At 31.2% G+C, this 21,014-nt stretch overlaps 1 protein-coding gene across 3 annotated transcripts in view; it reads right to left on the bottom strand.

Moving 5' to 3' along the window:
- Positions 1-1,717: 1,717 nt before the first annotated feature.
- The window catches only part of LOC106465417 (ADP-ribosylation factor GTPase-activating protein 1-like), an 82,041-nt gene continuing 62,744 nt past the window's right edge, over positions 1,718-21,014 (bottom strand). For all 3 annotated transcript variants that reach the window (XM_013925643.2, XM_022393307.1, XM_022393308.1), the window contains one exon: positions 1,718-6,318. In XM_013925643.2, the coding sequence (XP_013781097.1) occupies positions 5,952-6,318 (367 nt within the window). In that variant the 3' untranslated portion in view covers positions 1,718-5,951. The remainder of the gene's footprint in view (positions 6,319-21,014) is intronic.

Raw genomic sequence — 21,014 nt, 5'->3', positions numbered from 1 at the left:
CTGATTATTACAGACTTTTGCTATGAGGTTGGTCAAAAACACTTACCTCTTAACCATTTTGAACCTGTGCATTTTACAGTTTAACTTGCCATCCTTATATCATTCTGATTACTTATTTCTTCAGTAAATTTTTAACATGGTGCCATACTTGTCTGAACAACTTACTCACTGCCACCGTGTTTGTATACATTGTTAATCTTGCTAGTTAGTTGATGTTGAAACAATGATTTTATTAGTGTGAAGTAACATTACAGAGAACAGTAATTATGGAAGAAACAGGATTTCCACCACATAGATTTTATGTACAACAGGGTGTTACTTAACAAAACCTTGTTGGTGTTTTAATAATTTCACAAATTATTTGTGATATACTCAGCTTTGGTAATCTTCAAAAAACTTAAACAAATCTATCTTTAATTATTTTAAACATGAATCTATGATGAATTCCATAGTTTTTTTTTACAGCAGTCTTTAATAGTTTAGTCTGTGTCTAGTGAAACTGAGCTTTCCATAGCTGGGTATCTGACTGTATTGGTTTATCAAATGAGTCCAGCACATGTCTCATGGTATAGCTTGCATTCTTCAGAGGAAAATACAGTCAAAAAAGCAAAGAAACTAACTATGTACATTTCTTTAGTTTTCTTCAATTAAACCCAGCAGATCTTTTATTACAAATATTTTTTACTTACAAAAAACATTTTATTAACAAACAAGTCTGGAATTAATAGTTAACAACAATTTAAATAATTGAAAAAAGAGAGTAAAAAATGGAATAATTACAATAAGTATTTCAAGAGAACAGTCAACCAAAGGGACAGAAATAAAGTTAGCTATAAAACCTGTTTTACAAGTTTTGATGGAATGGGTTTGGAGCTTCTCATGTTGGGAAAACATTTGTCTGGAATTACAGAAGAAAGTTTAATTATTAAATGTAACATGATATATTTCATGCAAGCAATGTTAGACCTCCTGAACAAGCACAAACTCAATATCTTTTGCATAGACTCAGTGCCAAAAATATTTCATATAATACTCGTTAATTTGTGTTATCAGCAGTTTTGTTAGGAAAAATACTTCCTGAAGTCTATGAGCATCATCCATGCATTTTGTTTTCCATGCCACTATGATAAATGGTTAAAAAAAAAGATGCAATATCAATATCACAGTGGAAGTTAAAAACCTATGTGTAATAATGTTAAGATAATCCCAAGTGTTTAAAGCAATATAAGTTAGTTTTGTATTACACATAAATTTATATAGTTATGAAAATGAATTAATCATCTAGTATATGCTGAATCACTAAAGAAAACTAACTACCCACAAGTTATTGTAAGTAATCAGATTAAATGCAATTAGAAAGCATTTTGGAAGAGAATATTTATAAAATATTAATAGATTTGTTTATCTGTATAAAGGAGTAGATCATGAAAGATATTTATATAGATTAGAATATACAAGTTGGAGAGAGATATTTGAAAAATATTAAACTCTGTACATTACTGTTTAACTGCTATTGGTACATTTAAACAGTAATGTACTAGAGTTTAATATTACCAGCTCACTGATCACAGTAGCTGCTATTGGTACATCTACTGTGATCAGTGAGCTGGTAATATTAAACTCTGTACATTACTGTTTAACTGCTATTGGTACATCTACTGTGATCAGTGAGCTGGTTTTTTCTTTACATTATAAAATAATACAGTTACTCGTACAATGACCTCTTCAAAATATTTTATTGGTTACTATAACAATAGTTTATAAGCTGGTTACCTTAACAATAAATACAGATCATCCAGAAAGAGAACACAAATAGGCAGCATTAATTATTTTTCAACTTTTAGATTTACATTGAATTATTTTATCTGATCAGGCATTACAAGTTCACGAGTGATCTTCACATTACTAACACTGGAATTTTTATGAACTGCAATGACACCTATGCTAATTAAAAACATAACATGAAAAGAAAAATAACTGATGCTGTTGCACCAAAGTCATGTAGCAGCATCATTATTTCTTAATATAATATACTTAACAAGGTTTCACTTAGGTAAAGTGGGAATGGCCCTCTTTTTCCAAAAAAATCATTTAAAAAATAAACACAAGTTGGCTAAAACACCCAGGCTTGGGAAAGTGATTATAATTGTATATACAATTTTCTCTTAGCAAATTATGAGTTTTATCACAGTCTCAAATTAAAAAGATTTAAACATACAACCTATATTTTGATCAAGAGGGTTCCCATGCTTCCTGGAAATTTAAAATAATTCCTATTGTAATACCATGTACTGAAGTAAATGAACATCACCAGAAGTCAGACACCCCTTGCATCAAATTGACTATTACTGCTTTCAATTGTTTGTTTTCTTGCTTTGCCTGAGCCTCCAATTGCAGGCCTAATTTTAGCCCCTAAGTTTTTGGGGGGAGGGGAGAGCAAGCATAAACTTTTCTAAGTATTACCCTTGTAATATTTTATATATAACATGATGTTATTTGAGTTGATTTTGAGGCTATTTGTTACATGTTATTTATTAATATTATTTATATCACAAAGTATTCTGCCTAGTAGACAATTCTATGTTTCAGTGCCTGGTAATGGTAATATAGTATTATTAAATGTGTGGTTTTTGAAATGTAAAATTCTGCCAGACTACATTAACCATGATTAATTGAAACAACATTTCTCTACTTATTTTGAACTTGTATGATGGGTTCACTAAAGTAAATATAATGCTGGCCTACTACAATTTTTTTATTTATTAAAAGAGCAGATATTTCAAAATAAGCTAGTAACTACATTATTACTTTTATAAGAATAACAAGGTGAAGCTATAACATGTTTATTATCTTCAATAAATTACTTCAATCACCTCAATATCTCATACTGATTATTCTCCTGCAACTGTTTGTAAATATTTTATTGAATAAAGTAGAAAGAAATATTTCATTGAAAATAAAAATAAATAAGTAAAACATGATTGCCGGTTGCCATTACATGGTGAAAGGAGAACTTTTTAGGTGTGGTTAGAAATGTTGTTACATATTTCTTGCTTGAAACATTAGTATATAATTTCATATCGATATCTGATCTACTGCAAGTATAAATTTTTCTTGTTTTCTTTTTAAGTATTGAGAGGCCAATAAGAAATTTCTTTTAAGCATGGTATTAAGAATGAATGTCTAATTGTTAGCAGTACTTAATACACAGGTGACAATGTAATTTCTCAAGACTTTTTCCTAATGTCTCTTTAAAAATAAAATGATTAAAACATAAAATAAAGACCTATTTACTAATTTGTATGGAAAGAAGGGGTAGACTGTTGAGGTTTCTCAGTAGAAACTCAACACTTCTTACATTAGTGGACTATATTCAGCTTCATTTTCATGAAATATTCTAAGTGTTTAATGCAATTACAGTTCGTGTAGTTTTTGCCAACGTTTTACAACCATTATGAAAGGAGTTTCTTACTTCTACAAAAATCTGCTCATATGTACAATATTTCATTCAGTTTGATTCTGTAGTTCGTAAATGTTATTTTTACACTGCATTTTATCAAAGAATTTCCTGAAATTTTTTGAATTAATTTCTTTGGAAGCATAGGACCTTAGTGAAAAAAATTCAAAATATAGATAAAGAAATGGGTATGATGGTAAAAAATACTCTTTGAAAACACTGTCAATTTTCAGTAACATTTTTGATAACACATTGTTGTAAAACTATCCACTACAAATTTTAAACATACATTTGTGGATAGAATTAATTCAACACTTCCAAACTCAGTTAGTTGATGTTTAGCAAAGGAATTGCTTACTTTATTCATTTTGCTGGACCAAATTAAACTTTAAAATTAGTGTTAATGTTAAAACTTGGCACTGACAAATTGTAATGATTACTTTTCACATATGTTAACATGCTACCATCTAATCTCTCAAGAGTAAGTCATCATTTAGTGCACAAACATTCTCACAAACTTGATATAGTCTGCAACTTCCATTTACTAAAATACTTGTGTCTCTGTAAAGGGTATGTTTAACCCTAAATGTTGAGACTGTTGCAGAAGTTACGTGCATTACAAGATATGTCTAGGTCCCTTTCACTTTGAGAAAGGACAAATATTTGGATCAAACAAAGCGAAAAACCTATTTAAACATTAAGAATTCAGATGTGCATGCATTTCAAAAAGGAGAAAACGGCTACAAAAAAGTGCACACACTAAGCTTTATTTTCATTGATTTTTTAAAGTAAGAAATAACTGGTACTGAAGTTTTTGTACCATACATTGGTTTAAATAACATTTTGATTGTGCCTATTTAATACAAAGAGAATATATTTTAGCCTAAAATGTTACTGAGTAAAAACTAAAACAAATTGTATGCTTATTCTTCAAGGCAAACTAACTACACAATATTTAGTAATATTTTGTATACTCAAGTAAGCAGGTGAAAATAACATTCATCATATGGATAACAAGACTGATAACCAATTTCCTGAATGGTTTCAGTATTATCTTCCAAAATAATAAATTCAAGAATAAAAATAATTACATACATCACTGATCCTACAGGACTAAGAAACACAGTGTTGTCTTACTGATAAATAACAACAGGCATCCATATTTAATCCAAAGAAATCTCAGCTCATTTAAAATTGGTATGTGATTAACAAGCTATATTTATAAATGGTATTCAATTATTAAATAGCATCCTTAACAATGACACACACATAACAGATGCAACATGTGTTAAACAGTTCATATTGACAGCATTTTATAATCACTTGAAAACTATTGCAGTTAAGAGAAGGATAAATTAAATCAATGCATTTTTTTCTACCTACACTATTCAAGTTATAGAGATAATAAATATATGTATTTCTTAGTTAGATGCAAAACATTAACTAGCAATAAATATACCACACAGTGATAAAAGGATTTCATGACTCTAACCAATAACCGATTCAACTGAGTGCATTTTAAGGAAAAAGTAAAACCTCTGTCACCCTCAGACAGAACATTACAGCATTTTTCTTAGCCACTTTTGTTCCTATGTAATTAATGACTTCCACTATGTAAAAGAAACTGATGTGACACACGTAACTTGAAACAATTTTGGGCAATACACAGTTCAAATTTTCAGAATAAAAGATTCAACTGAGTGCATTTTAAGGAAAAAGTAAAACCTATGTCACCCTCAGACAGAACATTACAGCATTTTTCTTAGCCACTTTTGTTCCTATGTAATTAATGACTTCCACTATGTAAAAGAAACTGATGTGACACACGTAACTTGAAACAATTTTGGGCAATACACAGTTCAAATTTTCAGAATAAAAGATTGTTAGCCATTGTTTATAATGATGGAAACAAACCCTTAATTAACTTTTGAACAAGGTTAATCAAGACATTAGTCAATCAGTGCTATACCTCTTTCTTCCATTAGTATACACTAAGAAATAATACAAGTATAAAAATGTGTTATATCATCATAATGAAATCACTTAAGATTTTTTCTTTGTCTAACCTCTTAAGCTGCAAAAAAAAAAAAACTGATGAAAGGGACTTGTGGGAAGATGCAAGAGTAACTATACCACAATCATCACCTGAAACCACTAATTTCTTTTAGGTATCATATCAACATGGATACAGGAGAAAACAAAATTCTCCTAAATTCACAGTTCAAGAATAACATTAATTTTGAGAACAATTGCAATGGATATATGTAATAATGAGTTAGTGTTAGCTTGAATTTGTTGCTACCACATCACAAACGAACATGTTCACTAACAAAAAGAAACATCTTTTCAATGATTGTGAAACTAATACAAAGACACAATTACCAGGATTATTACCTGCTAGCTGTACCATTATCTGCTCAGAAAAAACAAGACGTTTATAATAATTACCTAAAAAAGCTCTTCCTGATAAAACATACATACATATATACATCCCCTATTCTTTTTTGCTTACTACTTTACGGTAGCCCTTCTTGCCATCAAGACTTTCCCAATCATCATCATCCCACGCATCATCCCAGGCATTCTTACTTCCTGTGCTTTTAGGATCACTTCCTACAGCCTCGTCGTCAAAATTTATTAATAGTTGCTCTCCTTTTTCTTTTCTACCATGAGAAAGCAGTGGTGATCTCCCATCTCTCATCTTAGATTTTGGTTGGGAGAAAGAGCTGGACTTCTTGTCTTTGCTGGCACACTTTTTAGAACTTTTGGAAGGTGAGTTCAAGTTCTTGGTTCCCCAGTCATCATTTCCCCAATCATCACTACTTACATCAACTGAAGATTTGCTTGTCTTACTAGGAGAGCTAGTGATGGATTAATACATGCATTACTTCCATTCAATTTGTCATGTCCTTTAAACATACCTTATTTTTAGTTCATTGTATTGTTTTACTGCTTTATTATCTTAATTTGCTAAACAATATTATGCTTGTTAAAGCATGATATTAAACTCATAAAGAAGTGTAAATAATATCTCTCATGTATCTGAAAAATTAAATAGTAAATAGTTACAGAAAATTTCTAGGAAATTTTTTTAAAATAAAAGATATTTAAGCCCTACAGTTTCATTTTTCATCTCATTTTCATTTCGTTCTTTAAGGACTTTCCTTTACAAATAGTTTGATTGAAACTTTTTGACTCAAATAATGAACTAAGCTTTACTATCATATTCCACAGGTAAAATTTTAAAAGCATATTGTTCATTCTAAAATGTTTTGCAACCTTATAAAATTATAATTGTCAAATACATCATCTTATTTGGATATAAATAACACCATTATTACTAGAAACAATTTACCAACACTATTCATATGCAAAGCTTGTGTATACATGATAAAAACACAGGCCTAAAAAGCAATGGCAATGCTCAGCTGTTGAGAAGTCAACTAAAACTTTTGAGATATTAATCAAGGGGAAATTATTTTTTTGGTAATATATATATATATATATCTGTCTGCTCTCATTATCTATAATAATCATGTACTCAGTATGTCATAAGCATAAGCCTAACACTGAATTTTTTATGAACAATCCAATATTTGTTTGCTAATTAAGTTGAGATTATCAGGGTACTAGTTAACCCAAACTCCTGGTTTCCATACGCATGAGATTTGACTCCCCGGGTACCAAATATGCACTGCAGCACACGATATACACAAGGCAAGCACAAGTACTTTGCTTTGAACTTTATACCATAACAAAATAAACAGTATACACTTTGCACACAGCTGTCCAACTTCTAACAGGTTTCATCAATGAAAATAAATTGCACAAAAAAAGCCATGTGAAAGTACCACATGATTAACCTTTGGTAGGTCAAAGTGCACATCACAACCTTTCACTGAATTACATTCAAACTATTGTATTATAAATTTATATGAATAAACTCAGCATCACAACACAGATAATAAACCAAAGATTAGTATTATTTAAATTTTAAGTTCTTAATTTAATAAGGAAATATTTAAAAAAATTTTTAATCTCCCCTGGTATGACAACTGTGACGTTTGTTATTTATGTATTCCTTCTTCTCTAATTTTTTTACTACTCCTCCGAGAAGTGCGAAAATTAATGTAAATTACTCAATATAATGTTGTCATCACTCAGGCAAAGCATAATTTATATATACTTCAATTTTATTCAGTAACAGAGCAATAAAATAGAAAATTAGACCTCTCTTGCCATGCTCATCTGTCACACCTTCTCTTTCAAAACTTGCCAATACATTTCTCTAACATTTAAGAAATAAAAAGCCAAAGTTTTTCTCTATTAAATGACATATTATACTACATTGTTTTCTGTATACAGAATTGTCTATTTTCCTTCCAGTCCAAACTTTATTCCCAAGGGAAACACATCAACAAGCTTAGCCAGAAAAATTGTGATAGTTATGGAATATTGTTTCCTTTTTTGCATGTTACTATTCTGTGTTCTTTGGTACATTATTTAATTAAATAAAAATGATTTAATGCAGTAGTACCATTAGTATGAAAAAAGTAGGGTTAAGTTTTATCTACAGTCGACAGCAAAAATAAAAAAAAGACAACCCATGTAAGTACTTTGTTTCTTGATTTTCATGTGTATTCTTTATTTATTATTATTATAAAAGTAACTAAAATGTAAAAACCGAAAACTTTTTTACATTAGATAAGGTAAAATAAATATTAATAATAATAATTTTTATGAGGCACACTCACAAGTAGTCTGTGCATTATGTAATTCGATATAATGTGAGCTGCACATTCCCTATGTGATTTGCAATTAATATGGCACAACTATTAGTTAGACATGGTTTAAAGTACAGTGTACATTATAAATAAGTTTTCAATGAGCACAAATGTGCACTTAACTTCTTTGTCACAGATAAAAAGCCATAAAGGGACCAACATGCAGTGTAAATTATAAATAAAGTTTTTCATTGAACATTAATATGTTCTTTTCCACTTGTAGAAGGGTAACATATTGTGTACATTGTAAAAAAGAAATTTCATTGATGCTGAAATGCTCTATTTTCTTGAGTTCATTAAATTCTACTTGTGAGGCCCTTGAAAATCTCACTGGGACTTTTGAAAAAAGGTTGTAAGTTCTGGGACCCTAGTGAGAAACTTGATTATGTAGTAATACTTAAATATGTACATCATTGTATATTACTGTAGGCATCAGGATGGAAAAATTACCACTTTGTATGGACATTGCATGCCAGGTGTTAGGAGGAATTGTAGATAGGGTGCCAACGTTTTGGGTCTAGGGGTGAAGGTGAAAGGAATCATTAACCTTCTAAAGACTTCCTGATATGAAACAAAAACCTTATAAAGGTTTCCTGATATGAAACACAAACCTTATAAAGGCTCCCTGATAAGAATCATTAACCTTTGACACTGAAATCTGCCTCATGTGCCTGATAGCACATCTTACTGGTTCTCACTACTACAGATTGACTTGGCAATTTTAATTTTTAAATTAGTAAAGAAAAAAATCATTAAACCTAATTCAATCTGTGTGCAAATAACACAACATATAGTAAGGCTATACATTTGTCATGTGCTAAACCAATGACACCTATCAGCTCATTATGACTCAATAATCACCACTCTGAGTATCAGTGACAGTATCAACAGACTACTAGGTAAAAGAATCAAATAACAGTACTGACTACTATGTGACAGGATCAACTAACAGTACTGACTACTATGTGACAGGATCAACTAACAGTACACTACTATGTGACAGGATCAAATAACAGTACTAACTACTATGTGACAGGTTCAACTAACAGTACTGAGTGCTATATAACAGGATCAACAAACAGTTCTGACTACTATGTGACAGGTTCAACTAACAGTACTGAGTGCTATATAACAGGATCAATGAACAGTACTGACTACTATGTGACAGGATTAACTAACAGTACTGACTACTTTGTGACAGGATCAACTAACAGTACTGACTACGATGTGACAGGATAAACTTACAGTACTAACTACTATGTGACAGGATCAACTAATAGTACCGACTACTATGTGACAGGATCAAATAACAGTACTAACTACTATGTGACAGGATCAACTAACAGTACTGACTACGATGTGACAGGATAAACTTACAGTATTAACTACGATGTGACAGGATCAACTAACAGTACTGACTACAATGTGACAAGATAAACTTACAGTACTAACTACTATGTGACAGGATCAACTAACAGTACTGACTACAATGTGACAAGATAAACTTACAGTACTAACTACTATGTGACAGGATCAACTAACAGTCCTGACTACTATGTAACAGGATTGAAGTAATTGCTAAATTGCAAATGTTGGAAGTTTTGCAGAAGAAAATTTCAGTAAAGATGTAGAAACATATGAAAGGGAAATATATACAATAGAAACTTAGAGGGAAATTATATGATAAAATAAGGCCACGAAAAACGTCTAATGCTAACAAGTCAACAAAAGTTTCAAATAAGGTTATGAAAAACTCAAAATAAAGTGCACTAGTTAATTGGAAATACATTTCAGACTGTAACATAATAACTGGAAACTAGTAGTTCCTCATATCAGCACTGAACAGATGCAATTCCATTAGAGAAAGCAATAAATGTTTATAATACTTTTATATAAATGTTTATAATACTTTTATATAAATGTTTATAATACTTTTATATAAATGTTTATAATACTATAAATGTTTTACTTTTATATAAATGTTTATAATACTTTTATATAAATGTTTATGATATCACATACCATGGCTAGAAGTAGCAGCTCACTAAAAACCGAGTAACAGAACTATTAACGGGAAGCATTAAGTGGAGGAATATATGGGAAAAGTACGTATAAGTTAGACACTTAATGGCTTGTATTCATATGCTTTGGGAAGTTAATTGGTCTGCTACCTATGCGGACAAGAAATAAATCCATTGATTAGAGGAAGAGCTAATCATTGTTTTCATTATAACAGAAGACAACTTGTATATTAATCAGAAGAGAAGAATCACATGCACATACTTTTGCAAGGAATTTATAGAAAAGTCATATTTTCCCAATTTATGTGTACAAAAAGTTGTGATTTCAAACAACCAGTCAGTTGAAACTCCAATCTCCAGTTGCCACAAGTCCATGCAGAAGATGCAGCTTTTAACTATGGCAATTCTACAGAACATTGAAAATATGTCACACAAACTCCTTGTAAGTCACTTTTGCTATCTTTCATCTAGTCTAACAAGGTACTTACTTAACAATGTATAATGTCCAAAGAATTAGAAGCAATAGAAATTTATTTAACTGAAGATTTAACTAAGCTGATAGAAGATGTAACTTAAATGCTAAGAAACATGTTGGAGGAATTGCTATTGGAAATATATATAGTGTAGACTGAAGGTATATCTAAGGTTAATTTAATTGGAAATTTACTTGTTGGAGTTTAAATGTTGATGAGTATTGTGGAAAGACTTATTAATGAGCATATTATTGTCCAGAATAATGAATTTAGTACGTGTGATGCGAGTTTGTTCCAAGAAAATTTTGGAGAATTTAATGTAGATGAGTATTTGAATATACTGCATTAAACTTGCCTTGTGTTGTGTTACTTTGTCTCTGAGTGAATTCTTTATTCCAAACATAAATCTCCTTGAGTTGATGGTCTGTGAGCAAACCCACAACTGCATAAACTGTAATTAAATAAATTTTATTTGTAACTCATGTTAAGACCAACCCAAACAACTGCCTCATAAAAACACCCTTTACAAATTGGTACAGTCGACAGGATTTTTGGGGTAACCAACAACAAGTTGCAAGGAATAAAGAAAGGAGTAGAATTAAGTTAGTATAAGTAGTAATACGTAAGTACATATGGCTACTTCCACTGCAGAAATTAAAACAGAAGAAGGTGCACAACCCAAAACTGACAGATAGGCTGGCACAGGATTCAAGGTTGCCGCAGATCAGCCCACACCAGTCTGACAGCACAGCACTACATATTTAAAATGTGCTATACCATTTTTTCAGGGTAAATTTGATGAAGATGTTGTGATAGTTATCAACACAGTTAACAAAGCTGCTAGAATATCAGGGTGGACTGATAACCAGAAAGCTGAAATACTTAGACTAAGAACAGCAGGAGAAGCAAAACATTAAGGCATATTATAAGCTCAGAGAAACCATGGATTTTAAGTATTTAGTGCACAGGCTAACACAAGAGTATAGAAAGCAAGAAAGGCTTAATACAATACTAACATAGATTCACAGTTTGACCCAGCAGAGGGAAGACTCAGTTAACATTTTTGGGCACAGGTTACATAAGGCATATAGACTCCTGAACAAATTAATGATTCAGGATTTCCTGAAGTTAGATTATGAAAAGGGGTTACTCAGTAATGTAAGAAGAAGAAATGTGAATGAAGCAAATACCCAAACACAACATTATTAGACCTAATTGAAGTAGCTTAAAGGTAAGAACTCCACAAAAAAGCAAATATGTATAGATCTCAGCGTTCTGCTACGAACACAGTAAGTGGTAGCAGAAATAATAAAAACGATACTTTAAGGCACAATATTTTAATTGCAGTGAAATATGGCACATAGAAAAAACTACTTTCAGAACAAAAATGAGCAGATAGAATGTTTTAACTGTGGTTTGAGAAACCACATGGTTAGGGACTGTATATGCCTGCCAAAAGCCCTAAAGGCTGGAACTTTCAAAGGAAGTTCTCAAAAATATAAAGCAAACCAACATTTGATAAAGAAGTAAAAAACAGTGTAATTGCAGTTAGAATTACATAGCAAAATTAAAGGTAGTTCTGTCAACATGGAATAAGAGATTGACAATCAAATATGTTACTTAAGTCCTACCAGTACATGAAATAAAAAGAGGGTATTGAATGAAGGTTACTGATTGATACAGGTGCTCGTTCTTCTCTGCTATGTGCAGAAGTAGTGGATAAAAATCTGATACTGTTAGATAATGCTTGGAAGGCAGTTTCAAAAGTGTTTTCATTTCCACAAAAAGTCATCCTGTAAAAACACTAGGAAAGTATAGTGTTCAAATAGAAGTAGGCAACTTCAAACTTGTAAACTCATTTTATATCTGTAAATGGATGAATTTTGAAACAGATGGCATATTAGGGCAGGATTTCTTATAAGATTATGACACTGAAATACCTATTACCAGAACTAAGCTGTCATAGAAACAGAGATCTTAGGTTTTCAAGGAATTGTACCTCCAAACTTATGTGCAAGAGTTGCAACAACTGATACCTTCCCACTAACTAAACCTAATAATTAGATGCTTTCACTTAGCATTAGTGAGGCTAAGGATTGACAGTCAAAACATAAAAATGCTGATACTCCTAAGTGTAGTGATACATGACAAAGGTGGCAGTGAAATAGGAATAAATGTTCGAAAAGAAATCCTGTTAGTAAAAAGAAAAGCCTTAAGCCTAGTGAGAGTACTAGTTGTGGTAATATTACCATTAGAAGCCCAAAAACAATTACAGTAAACAGTGATAAAGTGAAGCAAAATAAGGTAGAAAAAAAGGAAACTTAAGCAGGTGAATAACTATACAGCTTACACAGATGATTCTACATTTATACCTGGCATAAGCAACAGAGCATTCCTACAGGAGAGTGAAAGAAAGAGTACCTCTAAAATTAATTAAGAGTAACTGAGATACTAAGACGAGCCAGGTTATTGTAGAGGATAAAGTAGATGACTTTAAGCAAAATGAAGAAATTCTAATTCTAAAGTATCTGAGAGACACAGTGCTAATAAAAGTGTTAAATGTAAATGAGGATAGAGTAATACTGCCCAAGCATATAGTAGTAGGTAAGGCTAGCAGTTGATAGAAAATAGCTGCAGTGAAACAGTATAATATAGAGAATAACTGGAAATGGGCACAATTAAGTAAGATTTATTTTGACTCAATCTTAGGAAATGTAGAGAAAAACATAAACAGGGGTTAGTAAGTAAATTTACGAAAAGAATATAGGGATATATTTATAGGAGAAGGTGACCCTAATCGTTGTACAAATAAGGTGAAACACAAGATTAAATAACAGTAAGCCTATAGTACAGAAATCCTATAGAATGTTGGAGAAGCAAATGGTAGAATTAAAATTGTGTGTGAAAAAGATGCTTGAACAAGGAGTAATGGAGAACAGTAGTAGTCTATATTCATCTCTGGTTCTATTAGTTCCTATAAAGAACGTTTATTTAAGGATCTGTGTTGATTTTAGGAAGGTAAACAGTAATACTGTTAAAGATGAGTAACCATTATCTAATATCTAGGAAACACTAGATAGGTTAGGTAAAAGTAAGTACTTTTCATCTTTGGACTTACAAAGTGGATAGAGAAAGAAGACAAAGCAAAAACTGCATTTGTATTACCCTCAGGCAAGTACTAGTTTAATAGGATGTCATTTGGGTTATGTAATGCCCTTTCAACATTCCAGAGGTTAATGGATGTCATGTCATCAGGTTTACAAGATTCAGAATTTTTTTGAGAGACTAAGGTACATATTTGATAAATTAAGAAAAGACAACTTAATGCTTAAGCCAAGCTTAAGTCAGTTCCTATGAAAAGAAGTCGAGTATCTAGGTCATATGGTAACTGAACCAGAGAAACTAGAAGTTTGTGAGAATTATCCAGTGACAAAAACAGTAAAAGACATTCATGCATTTTTAAGATTTGCAGTATTTAATAGGAGGTTTATCCTACATTTTGTAATGTTGCCAAGACCTCTAACTGAGCTAAGAAAAATACAACATTTCAGTGGACAGGTGAAAGACAGGAGGCATTTAAGAAATTGTGAAATTTGCTGCCAAAAGCACCAGTTCTAAGTTACCATGATTTCGGTAAAATGTTTATTCTAAGCACAGATGCTTCAGGTTTTTCTATAGATGCAATACTATCTCAGACAAAAATGGAAAAGAACACCCTATAGCATATCAGAGTAAGTAGTTAGGGAAAGCAGAAATGAATTATTCTGTAACAGATCAAGAATGCTTAGCAAGAGTGCATGGCATTAAGACCTTTTAATTGTTATTTGTATGGGAAAAAACTTTACAATTATCACTGACCATGCACCCTTAAAATGGCTAATGACCATAAAGGAACCTTGGTCCAGGTTAGATAAATCGTCCTTACTACTTCGAAGTTATACAAACACCAGGTAGAAAACATTCTGATGTTATGCATGAAGCAGAATTAGAGTAGGAAATACAGAGAACAGTGAAAAACATATGAATAAAATAGATAAAAATAGAAAATTATGAAGTATTTTGGGATTTAGACACAGAAGAAAACACTGTATTAAGCTCATTAAGAAATAGGGTATTACAGGGGGAAGACAAGGAATACATGTTAAAGTCAGATGTGCTATGTAGGAAAGTAGAAAATATGTGAATTATAGATAAAATATCCACCAACAGTTGTCCCACTTAATCAAAAGAATAAAGTGCAAAAAAAATGAGTAGAGCAAACAAACAATTCTTTTGGCAAAACCATAAGAAAAAAAATAAATTATTGTGAACCATGTACAGAATGCCAGAAGTTAAGGACATTTTAGGCCCTTTGTTTACCTCTTATACAGAAAATAATTTGTATTGTTGTTGAAGATTATCAAACTAGATTTATGGATGCAATATGCTTACCAGGTCAGAAAGCTGAAATGATTGCCAAGGTATTCGTGAATCATATAGTAGCTAGACATGGCATACCACAATATTTACTGAAATATTTAAGTATGAATTTTATTTCCAAATTAATGAAAGAAATTTGTGAGTTATGAGGCATTAAGAAAATAAGAGACCACCACTTATCACCAAGCTGCTAACAGTGTAATAGAGGTTTAATAGAACTTTACTAGATATGATATCACAATATTGTGAGCATGATCAGAAAATATGGGATGAACAGATTCCATTATTATTATTAGCATACAAGAGTGCTGAAAATAAATCCATGCAAGAAAGCTCCTTCTTCTTATAACACAGTAGGGATGTTATGCTACTGATGCAGGAGAAATTAGACCAAAAAAAAATGAATTATGAAGTAGGTGGAAACTATAAAATAAAAATAATACATAGAATGCAAATAGCATTTGAGATAGCAAACAAATGTTTACCTCGAGCTACTGAACATAGGGAGAAACAAGCAAGTAAGAAGACACAGATTAGTGCAATTAAGTTAGGTGATAAAGTACTATTACATACTGCTATAGTTAAAAAAGGGAATATCAAAAACTAGCAAAGCTATGGAAGGAACCAATCAGGGTATTTAGACAAACAGTTCCAGTAAATTTCAAATCCAAGATATGTATGGCAAAAATAAATAGTCCATGTTAACTGCTTAAAGAAAGTTAACTCGTCTTAACCATACCAGTATGAGCAGTTAATAAACGAGGAAGAATCCAGGGTAGGGGAACAGAAAATACCTAAAAAAATAAAAATTCAGACCAGACTAAATTACATGTTGACAATGATAGAGAACATAGCCCTTTAATAGAACATGATGAACAAGAAGTGACATACAAATAGTCAATAATGACTCATAGACAGTAACAGATGATATCTTGAAAAACCTTCAGAAATAATATTAAACTTTTTGAAGGTAGATAATTAGGTTAAATAGAGTACTTTTGTAAATAGTAAATATTTATATATGTGTGTGTATGTGTTTATAGTAAGGTATTAATATTGGATATAATACAATTAATTATGCAGATTAGTAGTAGACATGCTTTCAGGTGTATCGGAATACTTTTGACTTGACATTGAAGTTACGGATTGTAGCAGGACAGAACACAAGTATTGCTCCAGTGGATAACAAGGTAGGTATTGTATTTGACAAGGAAGGAAATTTTATCTTATCACTTAACAGCTGACAAATGGATAATTGTATAAAACGTACCATTTCAGCAGTATGTTAGACCATTAACTAAAAACCAATAATTTTATCAATGTTTGAAAAACTACTTAATCATCAAACTAATGTAAATTTCAAATTAGACAAGGGTTAGGAAATGATTACATTTATAAATATGGGAGTAGCTATTATGGAAGTGTTAAAAGTAATCCAGATGGGATTAGTAAGAAATTATAAGTTAATTAAAAAATAACATAATGAGATAGGTGATTTGTTAAATGATATTGAACACAAGTTTCTATTTATGATCAAAACTGACAAAAACGTGGTTTAATTAATGCGGGCAGAAGTATTTCAAAATTTTTAGTTGGAACTGCAATTACAGATGGTTTTACCCTTTGGCAATGGAATCATGTAAAATACATGATCCCGTCTGGGGAATGATACATGTGCAACAATATATACTGTAACTCTGAGCTTTCTTAATGTATCCTCACAAAAATTGGTAAGATTTTGTTAAAGATTATAAGTATCTTGTACACAAATGATATTATTTTAATTGAGTCTTTCTACTGCAAATGTTATCTATTGTAGTTATTTGCACTAAAACTCTGAATAGGTCGAGTGCAAGGTGATTTTAATTATAAAAATATATTTCTTCATCTTACAGTTTCGAGTTTCATTTGCATAACCTCTAGGACCTCCTAAATGAACATCAAAAGTTTTTAAGGTAAATGTTTATATTTTATTTTTCATTTTCTCTACAATATCCCTAACTGTAGATATTATCATCAACATACAGTGCAATGAAATGTTTAAAATTGAAAAATATACATACCTTTCAATTTTTTGTAGAATATCTTAAAAGTTCTTCTTTTAGTTATATTCATAATTTCACATTTTCCTTTCCTGCCCTTTACCATTTATTATTCATCTCGACACAAGTCAATGGTGCCCTCAGGGCATATTACAGTATCTTCGGCAAAATTATCTTGCACTCACATAAAATCATAAGCCTTGAGAACTAAGGCAAAGTTTGAAATATATTTTTTAAATCTTTAAACCTTTCAATCATGCACTTTAAAACAAATCATACATAATTAACTAAAACAAATAATACATAATTAACCAAAACATAAAATACAATTTAACTGTCTCTCTAACATATTTAGTGCTATCGTGGACAGTGTAGCCAAAAATACTACCAGCAGTTACATCTACCAGATGACAACAACTGTGCACCAATTTCAAAACAACTATAGTTGGATTATAGTGTAAATTGAACTCTTTCTAATGATTATAAAAACATGTATCAAATAAGTAAATCTCAAGGCTAAGTATAGAAGGTGAGTGGCTGAACTCAGCCAAAGTTCAGTAGGAACATATACGTAAATAGAGCAGTAAATGCAGTTTTTGTCTAGACATACACATTAGTTGTTGGTTCAAGTTAGAGATTGTGAAAGTTCATATTTATGACCTCGTACATCATGTAAGAACAAAACTTAAGTTTAAAGTATTTTTGAAGGTTTCTTTTGAATTAAAGGAATTAAAACTTAGATAACATAAAACTTCACATTATAACATACATTATGATGTTAATTTCATTGACAGATATTGATAGTAAAGTTGTTTAATTACACTTTGAAAGTAACACAGAAAATTTAAAGGGTTAAGAGAATAAATACAAAAGTTGATCATCTGAGGCAATGTTTTAGGAAATGATTCAGCTGATAGGTAAAAAGGGAATTACAATAAATTATTTAAATCATACAATTGAATTACATGATCAGGAGATTAGAGAAGTATCACATGCATTGGTGAATATCACTAATAGGTTAATTCATGCCAGACTCAAACAAACCAAAATCCATAAAGAAGGAAATGAAATGTTTGTTTTCAATGCATGGATTCAGAACGATTTGAAACAACTAGTATTCACAGTAGAGAGCAGTAGAACAGAGTTAGCTAAATTAGTACAAGTATTTTATAAAACTTCAAAGAGAAAGTTCTTACTTCTTACTACCTAGCAAATTGGAGAAAGTATTCGATAAAATTGAACAATTTCCCCCACATTTACAATTTGTGATCAAATTTACATGTATTATACATGGGCTGATGTATATACAGCAGCAGTAAGAGACACCTTGAGAATGTTTATAGAAATATCTTTAAAGGTACCTGATAGAATGTTTAATTTATATAGAATCATACCTTTAGCATTAAACAATTCTTCAGTGAGAAGCTGTAAATAGCTGTTTCAAATGACCAACACACATACTTAGAAATGACAGAGGAAGATATGTTAAATGCACAGAGGGACCCATTAGAGTAATTGACCCCAATTCAGGAAATGATTCTGTATCCATAGTAACTTATACTTATGTAATTTTTGCTACAATTAAGAACAGGACAGCAGAACTATGTGAGAAAAGAGTAATCATTTCAAAACTATTTTATTTTTATGAAACACAAACCACAGGTTATTCAATGTTAAAAGTAAATTAACTTTTTCTGTAGTGTCTCCAAAATCCAATGCGAATCAATATGATTACCAGACTACAAAGAAAATTGTTTTTTTAAAAGTAGCCAGAAACTGCTCAACGATAACCTTACCTTCCAGTTTTAGGAGTAAGACAAAGCACACAGCAGCACAATTAAATATAAAGGTTCCTGACTTCCAAGAACTGTTAACAGATGAAGAATCACAATTAATTAAGAAAATTCAGAGCTTAAAAAGCTGAAAAACATACTAGAAGAAACTCGGCATCTACCCCCTAAGTGATCAGGATTAACTATTAAGGAATTTTAGCAACACATAGAACACTTGAGAGCTACAAAAGAAAAGAACAGGTTAGATAAGTAGAAATTAATTAATACAGTGCTAGTAACACAATGTTGAATAGTAGTCATAGTAAGTATACTGTTATATCAAGCATGGGATAAACTAGCATTTTTCAAAATGTTGAAACTTGATGAACGCAAAAAAAAAGTTTGGAGAGAAAAAGAAATCAGAGACGAACAACAGAAATCTGCCATACCCCAATGCTACCAAATTAGTTGAGCTGAATGACCTCAAGTCACAAAAAAATTGAATTAGGAAGACTATGTAAACTGATGACAAATTTAGAATAGAGAATAGATTAGTGGCAGATAGAAGAAGGTAGCTAAACAAAACATATATATATCAAAAGTATTAGGCAAAATCAATAGGTTTAGTGTAATTTGAAAAACGGGAATGATTGACGAGTACATCTAGATCTGGTGTGCGAAACGTAGATGCCAGTTATGTTGTTGTAATAGATTATTATGGAACGACACAACAACTGATGAATATAGAAAACGTGAATGGTATAAAGAGGAAATAAGGAGTGGTCAACACAGATTAGAAAACAACTTGAACTTTGTTAAAAGCAAAGGTATAGTGGATAAGCACAAACTGGAAGTACTCATTGTGAGGTACTGTTATTGTTAACAATGTGTATGTGTTAAAACTCCTTACTCCTTGTTGAACGTAGTGACATTGTAGAAATTGAAAGATTTGATGTAGCAGGTATCTATGTGGCTAAGTAGACAGTGCTAAGAGGCACTACTTGGGGTGGCATAATAACTACTTTTTTCATTCACCATTCCCTTGGGCAATACTGCCGGAACAGGCAAAACAACACATCAACTGGGCAACTACCCATCTCCAAGGAATCCAGTAGACTTTGTTGACCTTCTGGATTTGTGTAGGAGTTTAAAAAGTTGTACATTATAGGTGTAGACAAAGCAAAACTACTGGTGTAGGTGACACACCTAGCATACCTAAACATAAAAAATTATGCCTGCACGATATATCACAAGTTGTCATGGGATCATGTGGTGTACAATTATCACACAGACCAGAGGAACACTGAAGTGTGTGGAAGACATGCACATTATATCGATGGTTGTTAAACTTCCATGTTTTGCCAATAAATTCTAAATATGTTAAGAGAACATTAACAGTGGCATAATGGAGATATAACCTTTGTTTTGTTTCAATTAAAGTGCTATATCCACATCTATTGTGTATGTCTAGCATTATATAAGCAATGACCTAGCCGAGTTCTTGGAATCATAAAGAATATGGAATATATGTTATACAGCAAATGAGATCATGTATTCAGTATTGTATAATGTATATATTATGATCTCTATTATTGTTGTGTTTTGCCTAACCAATAAATATATACATGTATTGGTATTTTGTGTAATAATAATAATAACTGATTAGTATAATTGATACTTCCAACCACTGGTTCTTGGTGAAACTCCATAATTACAGGATTGAGGAAAAACAAGACAATTGTATGTTTCACAAATACATCATATATTCATGACTATGGTTTCATCAGTAAAGGCATCTCAGGTACAGACTGAAATGTTTTGTAAGAGAGTTGATATGCTGTAGTAAATAATAAATACAATAACGTCTATACTGAAAGGAGTAATGAGGTTAAGATAAGATGTGAAACATTCTTAGATGCCCTAATAAAAGTAGAAACACAGAAATTGTGCAATGAATTTTTATGGGGACAAAAATTTATTTTAATTTTTTTTCATGCTATAACTTTTAAATTAGTAAGCGTATGTTCATGAAATGTGGCAGATTAT

The sequence above is a fragment of the Limulus polyphemus genome, unplaced genomic scaffold (genome assembly GCF_000517525.1).
Source record: "Limulus polyphemus unplaced genomic scaffold, Limulus_polyphemus-2.1.2 Scaffold1936, whole genome shotgun sequence".
In the NCBI taxonomy this organism is placed as follows: domain Eukaryota; kingdom Metazoa; phylum Arthropoda; class Merostomata; order Xiphosura; family Limulidae; genus Limulus; species Limulus polyphemus.
The sequence above is the reverse complement of the archived record's forward strand: the minus strand, read 5'-3'. Positions and strand labels throughout refer to the sequence as shown.